At 40.2% G+C, this 12,098-nt stretch overlaps 1 protein-coding gene across 1 annotated transcript; it reads left to right on the top strand.

Annotated features, from left to right (window-relative positions):
• The first annotated feature begins 2,884 nt into the window (after positions 1–2,884).
• Positions 2,885–10,128, top strand: LOC103607466 (NADH dehydrogenase [ubiquinone] flavoprotein 2, mitochondrial-like). Its single transcript, XM_008591970.1, has 5 exons — positions 2,885–2,901; positions 3,144–3,222; positions 6,182–6,267; positions 7,486–7,582; positions 9,318–10,128. The coding sequence occupies exons 1-5, from the start codon at positions 2,885–2,887 to the stop codon at positions 10,068–10,070; spliced, it is 1,032 nt and encodes a 343-aa protein (XP_008590192.1). The 3' UTR covers positions 10,071–10,128.
• Positions 10,129–12,098: the final 1,970 nt, after the last annotated feature.

Genomic DNA, 12,098 nt, shown 5'->3' with positions numbered 1-12,098 from the left:
AGATTTTTTTTTTTTTTTTTTCCCCCCCCCCCCCCCCCGGTTTTTGTGTGTGTGTGTGCGTGCGAATTTTGAATGGAAATCTTAAAGGGTTAGGGCTCAGGAATATCTGTTTATAACAAGTATCCCAGGTGATGCCCATTAAAATTTGAGCCCAACTACCATGCACCAACTGAAATTCCACATGAATTAGTTGAAGCTCAAAAAAAGTTAAATCATAAAAGTCCTAGAATATAATTATTCATGTGAATTTGTGTTTTATAAAAATTTTTATTATTTTTTTTACATTCTAAGATATTGCAGAGCAGTTGGGGGGAGGGGTAGAGAGGAAGAGGGAGGGGATAGGGTGAGAGTAAGAGGAACAGAGGGGCAGGGTTGAGGCCTGTGGCACCCTCCTCCTTCCAACAGGGAAGCCCAGGGGGCTTCCAGTGGTGTCTGGGTCATGGCTTGGCTACATGTGGACTTCGGGGGGGTGTGGCTGAGGCCCGAGGCCCCTCATCACCCCAGCTTGTGAGCCCAGGGCACTTCTGACAGTGGCCTGGCGGTCATCACTGGGCTGGATGCAGACATCGGAGGAATGTGGCTGAGGACCTCAGCCCTCCCCGCAGCCCAGCTTGGGAGCCTGAGGGGCTTCCAGTCCATCTACGTTTCATAGGTGTTCTCTGGTGGTAGTAGACCTTTACTGGTTTATCCCCCGCAGCCCAGCTTGGGAGCCTGAGGGGCTTCCAGTCCATCTACGTTTCATAGGTGTTCTCTGGTGGTAGTAGACCTTTACTGGTTTATCCCCCGCAGCCCAGCTTGGGAGCCTGAGGGGCTTCCAGTCCATCTACGTTTCATAGGTGTTCTCTGGTGGTAGTAGACCTTTACTGGTTTATCCCCCGCAGCCCAGCTTGGGAGCCTGAGGGGCTTCCAGTCCATCTACGTTTCATAGGTGTTCTCTGGTGGTAGTAGACCTTTACTGGTTTATCCCCCGCAGCCCAGCTTGGGAGCCTGAGGGGCTTCCAGTCCATCTACGTTTCATAGGTGTTCTCTGGTGGTAGTAGACCTTTACTGGTTTATATCAACTTTGTCTCTGATCTGTGGGTGTTTTGTGTCTTCCTTCAGTTCTGTGTTGGATTATTAGCTACACCACCAACTTAAACTCTGCACTGGAACTAATTTGTTGCCCTTTGCTTACTTCTAAAATGGGGAAACTTCTTGTGGGAACCAGCACTTAAGCCCTGTAGTTGAGCTAAATTGCTGCTTTGCTGCTGATTCTCTGGGGAAGGCTTTTTGTGCAGCTCGGGTTTTAATTTTTGACTTTGTAAGCACTTCTGGGTCTTGTGAGGTCTGGTACACCTGGGTTGTGTGGAAACTCTGGTCTGAGCCTGAGTCCTTTCAGCAATCTACACCCCTTGCAGTTCTATATTCCTGACCCGTCTCCACTGAGTGGGCCTGTGCTGATTGGAGGGCAGATCAGCTGTCCGTGCTGTGCCCCAATGTTCCCCTGTCTCCCTGTGAGGAAAATGGAGACAGACTGGTCAGGCTCCCTTACCTCATATCTGGCTCAGCATGACTCAGCCTGTCTGATGTAAATACGTTAACTGCGTGTGTGTGCCCAGGTGTTTCTTGGTTATCTGACTCTAGTATAAAAGACAATGGCTCTGATCTGTTGGAGGCTGAGCTTGCATCTGAATAAAGCATGTCAACTTTGTCAACAGCTCCCAGGATCTTTCTCCAATTACCTAGCTTGCAACCTGCATATGAGGGGTCTGTGACCCAGTTTGCACAGGATGGGTTTGAAGGGTCAGTGACCCAGCCCGACACTCCCCCACTGCCCACACTCCAAACACTTCCCATAGTATGGGCCATGGGCCTCACTGGCCTCTGAGTAGCTCCTTTTTCCAGTTGTCTGTGGCCCCTCACTCCTATGTGGGTCCATGGGAACCCTGTTAGTGGTCTTGCTGGCCTGGGAGCCACCAAGGCCCTCTTCTCCTCTGCAGCCTCCAAACAACTTCATATGAAAAGCACAAAAGCGGCTTTTGCCAGCTCTTGCTCCATGTGCTCACCAGGGCCAGCCTTGAAGTGGTCGGGGCTTGAAATGGTTGGAACAGTCCTTTCTTTCTCTCATACTGGCTTCTCCTGCCTTCATGAACTCTGTAGGTCTCTCCTCCTCTTCCCCTGAGCTTTGCCACCCCAGCTTGGAAGTCGTTGCTTTTTAATAGTTGTAAATTGGTTGACTATGGGAGAGAGTGACACTGGGGACCATCTATTCTGCCATCTTGATTCTGTTAAAAAATAATTTAAAATAACAAAAATTGTGCATTCAGTATGATGTTAAATGTGTAAAGAAATGCACTGGAATAAAGACTGGAAGGAAATGTGCCAAATGTTTACAGTGATTTCCTCTTCATAGCAGGCTTGGGGGTGATTCATTTTTTGGCTTCTTTTCCATTTTTGTGCTCCCCAATCTTTCTACAGTGAATACGCATTACACTGATAATAATAAAAAAAAAGGAAAATAGAGGAAAAAGCGAGTTGATGAATCTCGGTTAAGCCCCCATAGTCCAGACTCTGAAACTGAAAACTAGATTTTATCAGTTCATGTGGAAGTGATTAGACTGCATAACTAACTTGTACTAAGCAGATTTACAGGAGGCTGGCTTACATGCCAGATGCCAGTGAGGAATATCTACTGTCTAGGGTCACACCTGCCAGTCACTTGTAATTTGAACAAATGGAACTGAATAGTTTTGAGGGGGTTCTTTGATTGGGTTATTTATGACTAGACCAGTGTTCCTGTTACTTGAACAGTGCCATCTAAAGATGCCCCAATGTTTTTCTTCTACACCATCTCTAGTTATCAGAATCTGTCATTACAATATTACCTGCCTACTATCCTCATTACATGTCACAGTTTCCAAGGTAACAGCTCATCTTACATGAATTGAATTCTATATTGGTAGCTCCCAGGTGAGGTATTGGAAAGCATCTTAATTTCATCTGCATATATCTACAAATTATATTTACCAGAAGTCATTTCTGGGAAGAGTTAGATGGCTAGTTTCATCTACTGTGAGCCTTTTTAAAAATTTTTCAATTTTTCAATTGAATCTATCACTTCCTGATTTATGTGTCTCATTTTTTTTCTAAACTGTCTCTCTTAGGTTGGAGATAGACATTGCTTTTGGGGCCCTTCAGTTTGCTGATACACATGAAGAGTTTTTTTGGGGATGCAACTTGCAGGTATGGGGATCCGAACCCTTGACCTTGGTGTTACAACACCGACACATCAACAGTTTTTGATGATAGGAGAATGTCACTGCCACTTACAAAAATAGAGAAGTCATAGAGGAAGTCTTTTAGGAGGAGGAGGAGATAGTGGAATGTCAAGTAAGGTCCAATGAGCATGTAGTGAAAGAGTTAATGTAATAGGAACATTCTTATGCTGTATGTGGGAGGAATTACCCTAGAAACTGTCAAACTACCTAGCTACCTTTACACTTCTGGTTTCTAGGGTAACAGATATTTACTACCTTACATTTGCATGGCTGGTTGCCATGTTCATTTTCTCACTTAATAAGGTCCCAACCCTTTGCTTTTTATAGTATAGAAATTTGCAATTCAATGTTAATAGCATTCCAATACTGGTGGCTCATTCCTCAGAGCTAGATGTAGAGACATAACATAGGAACATCCATCCTATGCTCTGCTGGACATTGGAATGACTTCAGTACATGAACCTCAGCTTTATGCCTGGGACTCAGAACCAAGGGCACAAATTCTTTTTTTTTTTTTTATCAGAAATTTATTGTTTCAAGGTAGTTCCCATGGTGCTGTTCTGGCTCCGTCCCCTGTTCTCTCTAAGGTAAATGGCCCAAGGGCACAAATTCTGCAACTACCTAGAGGCTTTACTTTCGATTTAATTCAAATCATCCTTAGCAAACCCCTGATAAAGACACATGTCTCTGCTTTCTTTCCTGATGCTATGCACCTGGATTTCCTTCAGGAGCCATTGTTGGGTTGAATGGGATGGTAGGACTAGATTGCTTTTAAGGTACGTCCCCACTTTCATGTTCCATGATTCTGTGATGAAACTAGTAGATAAAATATTTTCTGCCCCATCCCCATCGAGTTGTTAAGATGTGGTGTTTGGTTTCTGAACTTAATAATTAGAATTTTTTCCAAAGAAACTCAATCATGTTGAAAATGAAAGTGATTATCCAGAACAGCCCTTATAATAAGAGTATCCAACAGCTATCAAATCCTTCTTTTGTGCCTCGTACTTTGCTAAATGCTCTATGTGCATGACCCCATGTGGATACCTATTTTACAGATGAGGTGGCTGAGACAATGAGGGATAAGTAAGTTGTCCAAGGTCACACGTGTAAGTGGTGGAACCGGAACTTGAATTCTGACATTTAATGCCCATGTCTCCACTCTTAGTCTTTTAGCCAGTTGTTCTCAAGCTTTAGTGTGCATCAGAATTCCCTGGATGGCTTGTTAAAACACAGTTTCTGGGTCTCATTTCCAGAATTTCTGATTCAGCAAGCCTGAGAATATGCATTTCTAATAAGTTCCCAAGTGATACTGATGTTGCTGGACCAGGGATCACACTCTGTTTTGTACTCCACTGCCTCTTGGCAAGGGCAGAGGAGTATACTTACCCCTGTAATGAAGCAAGAAGAAATTTGTGCTCAATAGATGGTTTGTATAGGGATCCTGGGGGGAAGTTCTGATCTGCTTCTGTCTCTTTAAGAAGACCAGACGACTGGCTAGAGACTCCATTCTGGGGGAGAACACAGCACATAAGCTACACTCAGAGAACACAATACTTTTGTAAAGAGCTGGACATATCCTGGATTAAGTCAGCTTCTAACTTAGTCCTGACTGCTACCATAAGCTGATGCATGTGCAGTGTCATCTTAGTTCACTTTTGGAAGTAACTCAAAAAGTTAAAATCAAAGAGCAGTATTTGCCAACTATAGCTACCTGTCAGTTGAGGTTTTGCTATAACTGACACATTCAGCCCGATTCTGTGGAGTGTCTCGATTAGCACTATCTAGTGAAGGCGAGGAAGGGGCCGTTACCATGCAAGCTCTTCTCAGAGCTTTGTTCATACCTACCATATAAAGAATATATATTACCTACAGTAGACAGAGAGAACAAGTTGAACATAACACCTTACCATAACCTTGTTTCTCTTTTCACTTTAATTTTTCCATCTGTGCCTTGTATTTCGCTGAGATACAGCTGAGGTCACTGAATTTTTAAGCAACAAAGCAAAAATATAGTGCAGTGTTCATTAGTGTGGCTGCACATTAGAATCACTTGGGAAGCTTTTTTTTTTTTAAAGTACCAGTGCCAGAGACCTCACCCTATTCCAATTACATCAGAATCTCTGTGGGTGGGCCGAGATACATGCACTAAAAACAAATTTCCAGGTGATGCTAATGCCAGCCAAAGTTAAGAACCAGCAGCGGTCAAGAAAACAGGCTCTGCTGCCGTGCAGATTCTATTTCTAGCTCTGCTACTTATGAGAGGATGACCTTGGGCAAATGGCCTAACCTCTGAGCCTCAATTTCCCCGTCTATAAAAATTAGCATAATGGAATCTGCTGGACTTGTTTCACAGACTGTCATGAGGATTGAAGGGGCTGATATACCTAATGCACTGTAATTGTACAATGCTTAGCACAGAGTGATCGCTTCCTAGATGGTAGCTACTGATAAAATGAAGGCATTCCCACTTCAGCCTACAGAGCAAGTTATGATGCCATGACCCTATGGGAGATGTGGGTGTTGTACCCATTCTGCTATGAATCTCACAGTCTTTCATTGGGGTCCACTGTGATAAGGTAAAAGACTCCACAGAACATCTGCCTGGTACATATCACAGTAAACCTCTCATAACGAATGGGGGAAATCTTTGGATAAAAGACCAAGTAAAAGCAAACCAGAAATGAAGTAAACTTAAACTCTGAGAGCAGCTTATGAAGTATCCTGAGGAAATAATAGGCCATTTGGAGTTCTCAGGCCACACTTTGAGAACCACTGAAAGAGTGCATGATGGCCTGTACTGGTGGCCTCATGAGCAGTCACCCCCAAATTTCCAGAGTATTCAGGGGTCACAATACAAAAACCTTATGTCTATTGCCTAATATCTTACTAGCTTTACACATTTGTTAACTCCTTATCCCCTGTAGGAGTGTGAGTTTGTGACCCCTGATGCAGTCAACACCTGGAGACCTTTAGTTGAAGCAAAAACCTACAAGAATCCAAGATTTAGGATGTAAGAAATGAAGTGGAACAAAGCAGAATTTCTCAGGCCCCAAGAGAAAAAGAGGACAACCTCTTTGTAGAAACCAGGTATTGGACCTCAGCTGTTTCAAGTTAAAGAAAAAAATCCAGTATTGTACCCATATTTCACCTTCAGAGCCACATAAAGAGTATCATCTCAAAGCAATAGCCAGTATTATAATAAATGAGAAAATGAAAGTTAGTAAGAACACGGTAGTTACTAAAATGGGCTTTTGGTTTCAGATCAACCTAAGTTTCAAACCCTAGCCCAGGAACATATAGGTATGTGACTTTGAGCAAATTGCTTGATCAATAAAAGCCTAATAACAGTTCTTACTTTTGTGGGTTGTTGTAAGGAATGAATGAGACTACGTATGTAAAACATCTAAAATAGCACATGTCTAAAGGTGGATCAAGTGCTATACTGTCCACCTAACCAGAAAAGTATCCCAAGGCCGAAAACAAGATAGGCCACTCCATGCAATAAAGCAAAGAACTTCTTTACAGGGTAACTTACAGAGTAATGGGTCAGGCGACAACCCAAATGCATATGCCAAACTCCTCTCTGCACTGTCTCAAGACTGGGCTCAGGTTTATATGGGTAGTTCATAAGCAAACTTAACATTACTAGCACCAAATATTGATGCAGGTGGCCAGGCCGGCTTGTCACCACACCGGTACTTAATCATTCCTTTTTTTTACAGTCAGCAGATTATTCCTATCTATTGTTCTAACTCCTTTCCCCTAGTTATTGTATAACTTTATGTGCAAAGTTCTCACAAAGGAATAACAAGCAGTAAAGGCCTAAGATGGAGTCAGTTATGCTCACAGTCCCACAGCACATGACACATGGTGAACCCTCAGTAAAGGATAGCTCTCTACTAACTAAAAACGTTCTCACTAGAGTCAAGGACAAAGCTAGGCTGCTGCTATTTACAAGTGCTTAACAGTGTTCTGAGTAACCAGTACCATCTTTAGACCTGGGCAAGAGGGGCTTCTGCCCTTTGGCTTATGCTAGAGGATAACTCATATTACAAATACTCAAAAATAAATTTATTAAAGAAGACACAGGCACTTGTGTCATTAGGATCCAGTGCTCAGTGTTGGCTCAGCACAACACGTAGCCCTAAGTCTCCTCTCTCATGATTAACATCATTCGAACTTAAGGGGAATACTTCCTATCTCTTGATCTGTGTACTTGAAACAAAAGGCAAATGCTTCCAAATGCCATTGTGAGTTATGCTGCTGCTGATGATGTCAGACACTTCTTGGGAGTACAGAGAGAATTTGAGCAGCAAAAGTGCTTAGTAAGAGAAAAGACAAATTAACTTGTCAAATCCTTCCTCTCTCAATAGCAATAGATTCTTCCATAACAATGATTGTTTCCCAGTAGTAATAAGTATGGGCTTTCTTGCTTCTCTTTGTGTTTCAATTAATGGCTCCTTGACATCTAGTGAGTGGACCTCCACCTATATTTTTGCCCCAGGCCAGGCAAATGTTAAAAGCTGGCCGGTAGCTAATACAGGAAGATGTGAAAAAGAAATGATGAATAACTATTGGAAGGGAGACACAAATCATCATTATTTGCAGTTGATTGTCTATCCAGAGAACACCCAAGGGAATCAATTGAAATACTCAAAAATTTAACAAGAATTCAGAAAATAGTTCAGCAAAGTGGCTGAAGAACAATCAACAGTTTTTCTGTAAGCCAGCAACAACCAGCTAGAAGACATAATGGGGAAAAATGCATTCATGATGACACACACACAAAAAATTCCAGCATAAAATCCCTAGGAATAACTTTTCAAAAAATGCATAGGTTCTACACAAAGAAAACAAGGATGTTTGTGTATCTCTTAACAACTAGGATTTTAATAAATGGAAATTGGTACCCTATTCCTGGATGAGAAAACTAAATTTTGTAAGACATCAATTTTTAAAAAATAATTAGATGTTTAATTCAACCCAGTCAAAATTCAAAGTTACTTAACCTTAATAAAGTGTTTCTAAAGTTCACCTAAAAGAATAAATAGGGGAGAATGGCTAAGAAATTTTTGAAAAAGAAAAATAATGATAGGAGAGTTGGCTTACAAGATATTAAAATATACGCACAGATTATGATACATAAAACATTTTAGTACTGTCACAAGAATCAACAAACAAGTTGACAGAACAGAAAGTCTTAAACTGACCTAGTAAAAAGATAAGAACCTGATTTACAATAAAGGGAGTGCCACAAACCAACAAGGACAGAATTAGTGTTAAATGTAAAAAAATAAAAAATGAAAGCATAAAACAGCTTTAAGAAAATATAGGCAAAAGTTTAACCTCAAGATTGGAAAGAACTTTCTAAGCATAAAAGCAATGGAAACAAATCATAAAGGTATTGCTAGATTTGACTCCGTTGAGAGGCTGACCAGTTAGTTGGTTAGAGTGTGGTGTTATAACGCCAAAGTCAAAGGTTTGGATCCCCATGCTGGCCATTTGCCCCGCCAAAAAACAACTCCTAGGGGCAGGGAATATAGCAGTGAACAAAACTGATTTGACTCCTTCGAATTTATTGGCAAACAAACTGGGAAAAGTATTTAAAACAAATAATTGATGTCAGTATGCTATAAAGAACTCTTATAAATCAATCCAAAAACACCAAATACTCAAAAATAAAAATGGAAAAAAGATATAAACAGAAGATATATGTATGAATAATAAATATATGAAAACATGTTCTAACATACTAATAATCAATAAAATACAAACTTTTAAATAAATGAAATTGAAGATTAAAAAACACACTGAAATTCTCAATGCAGATTTGATGTGATGATGCCCACACTCTCCCATACTGCAGATGAGATAGTAAACTTCCTTTCTGGAAAGTACTTTGAGTCTTTTAAACATATCTTTTAAATGAATTGAAGAAGCAGCAGCAAACTGAGAAACAACACATGTTTAAGTTGAATATCTGTACAGGTATGGCCCCTGCTCTGGATTCAGGGAGCTATTCCACTCCTTGCTCAGTTTCCTCATTCATAAAATGAAGAGGTCTTCTCTGCAGCATGGCGCTCCAGGCCCCTGGCGGCTGGTCTCACCGCCCAGTGGGGAAGACATATAAGGAATTTGCATAAGACAGTTGTGCACAATGGAGCTGGAAGAGCCTTATTTGTGCACAGTGATACTCCTGAGAATAACTCAGACACTCCATTTGATTTCACACCAGAAAACTATAAGAGGATAGAGGCAATTGTAAAAAATTATCCAGAGGGGCATAAAGCAGCAGCCATGCTTCCAGTCCTGGATTTAGCCCAAAGGCAGAATGGGTGGTTGCCTATCTCCGCTATGAACAAGGTTGCAGAAGTTTCACAAGTACCTCCAATGAGAGCATATGAAGTGGCAACTTTTTATACAATGTATCATCGAAAGCCAGTTGGAAAGTATCACATTCAGGTCTGCACTACTACACCTTGCATGCCTCGAAACTCTGACAGCATACTGGAAGCCATTCAGAAAAAGCTTGGAATAAAGGTTGGGGAGACTACACCTGACAAACTTTTCACTCTCATAGAGGTGGAATGTTTAGGGGCCTGTGTAAATGCACCAATGGTTCAAATAAATGACAACTACTATGAGGATCTGACACCTAAGGATATTGAAGAAATTATTGATGAGCTCAAGGCTGGCAAAATTCCAAAACCTGGGCCAAGGAGTGGATGCTTCTCTTGTGAGCCAGCTGGAGGTCTTACCTCATTGACTGAACCACCCAAAGGACCTGGCTTTGGTGTGCAAGCAGGCCTTTAATTTACATTCAACTGTAAATATGTCACAGAGAGATAAAATATGAACCTCCTAAAAAAAATTTTTTTTAATTTAAAAAAATAGAATGAGAATTAATAGTACAGGTACTAATCTCACAATGCATACAAGTCATTTAGCATCCTCTAAAGGATAAGTAAATATTAACTATTATTAAAACATATACAAGCATAAATATATATAAATGTGTACAAGGGGTCTTCAAAAAGTTCATGGGAAAATTTGTATTATCTTTTAAATCTATTTTTTCACAATCTTTTTGAAGGACACTCATACGTACATATGAAAAGTTCATAAATTTGACCCATTCAACTTCTAGGAATTTATCCTAAGGAAAATTCAGGCATTCAGACAAAAATTTATATACAAGAATGTGCATCACATCTTTATTCGTAGAACCAAAAACCATGGAAACAACATTAATATCTAGCAATGGGAAAATAAATCAATTATAGACATTTGAATGATGCTAAAGTATTATACAATCTTTAAAAATAATTGTGTTTTTGAAGTCAGTTTAACAAGGAAAAATGCTAACAAGTGAAAATAAGCAGAGTATAAAACTGACTATATAGTAGGATCAAATTTTGAAAAACTACTTAGAATGTAAAAAAAAAATTTTTTTTTTAATTTTTTGAAAAACTAATTTATATACATTTTGTTTATAGAGGTGTTTAAGAAAAAGGTCAATTAAAATATTGACCAATAAAAACATTAATAATGTTTATCTCTTCACAGTGGGATCATGAGTTATTTTTCCCTTATATTATTTAGTATTTTACACATTTTTATAATGAATATGTATTACTCCCATTATCATGTAATTTGAAAGGAAAGACATTATATATATACACATCATTAATGATCGGTTGCTTAACTATGTTACTAGGCTTCCCTAAGTGCTCGTTTTACTGCCATATTCAATGTAGGACCAACTCACTTGTATGCACATTTTAGGCACTCAGTAATTTATAGGTTGAATCGTAATCAGAAGAGTCTGAAATTCTTTCATCATAAGGTATAAATGATTCCTAAATCTTAGTGTTACCACTGCCAGAAGTATTCACATTTAAATTAATCAATGTTCCCCCAACAAAGATTTATTAGGATCTGGTGCACAAAAAGGCCTTGTTCTAGGTGCTATGGGGATTACCTAGAAGCAGTTCTTACCTTTTCAATGCTTATAGTCTAATCTAATTGCCCAGTAGATCAGGACAGCAGAAGAAGCAAGAAGAGAACTACATCCATTGAGGTATTATTATATGTTAGACACTGTGTTAGGCAATTTACATATATGAAATTCTTACAACAAATCTTTGAGGCAGAATTTTCATTCACATTTTATAAATGTGGAAATGGAGGCTCAGATAAGTTAAGTGACTTATCCACTTTCACACAGGCAGATCTGGGATCCCAACCCTGAAACTTCTGGGTCTGACAACACTGTGGGGGTGTGGGGTTTGGGGGTGTCTGTGCTTACAGTGCTAAGCAATATCAGGTAGGTGCCATAGTAATGGTGCAAAATATTATGGGAGAGTCAGCAGAGAATGGTTAAGAGCCCGGACTCTAGAAATGACTGCCCAGGTTTGAATCCTGGCTATTCACTTACTAGCTGTATACTCTTGGGCAAGTTACTTGTCTGGGCCTCAGTGTTCCCATCCATAAAATGGAGAGTCATACCTAGCTCAAAGTGTTGCTGTAAAAATCAAATGAGTTAATACAAGTAAAGGGCAGTGTCTAGCACCTACTGCAGTCAATATATATTAGATATTGCTATAGAAAATCGGAGGAGAGAGAAATCATATCCAGCTGGGACTGGGTCAGGAAAGGCTTTATGGAGGAGGTGACATTAAAGAAAAGGTTGAACATTAATGAAGAGTGATGAATGAGGGGATGGGGAAGGAAATGATGAAAGGTAAGGGAGGTGGGAAGGCTCAGGTTGTATGGAACCATGAATAGATAGAAGAGGGGTGGCAATATGGCAGTGGGAGCCACTGAAAGATCGATCTCCAA

This window comes from Galeopterus variegatus, unplaced genomic scaffold (assembly GCF_000696425.1).
Source record: "Galeopterus variegatus unplaced genomic scaffold, G_variegatus-3.0.2 Scaffold7450, whole genome shotgun sequence".
Taxonomy (NCBI): Eukaryota; Metazoa; Chordata; class Mammalia; order Dermoptera; family Cynocephalidae; genus Galeopterus; species Galeopterus variegatus.
This window is presented reverse-complemented; position numbering and strand designations above follow the sequence as displayed.

Excerpts from the sequence above, each read along its gene's own strand:
- LOC103607466 (XM_008591970.1), top strand. Across the intron at positions 3,223-6,181 it reads TTTGGGGATGCAACTTGCAG|GAGTGTGAGTTTGTGACCCC; the intron begins GTATGGGGATCC and ends TATCCCCTGTAG. Across the intron at positions 7,583-9,317 it reads TTGAGCAGCAAAAGTGCTTA|GTCTTCTCTGCAGCATGGCG; the intron begins GTAAGAGAAAAG and ends TAAAATGAAGAG.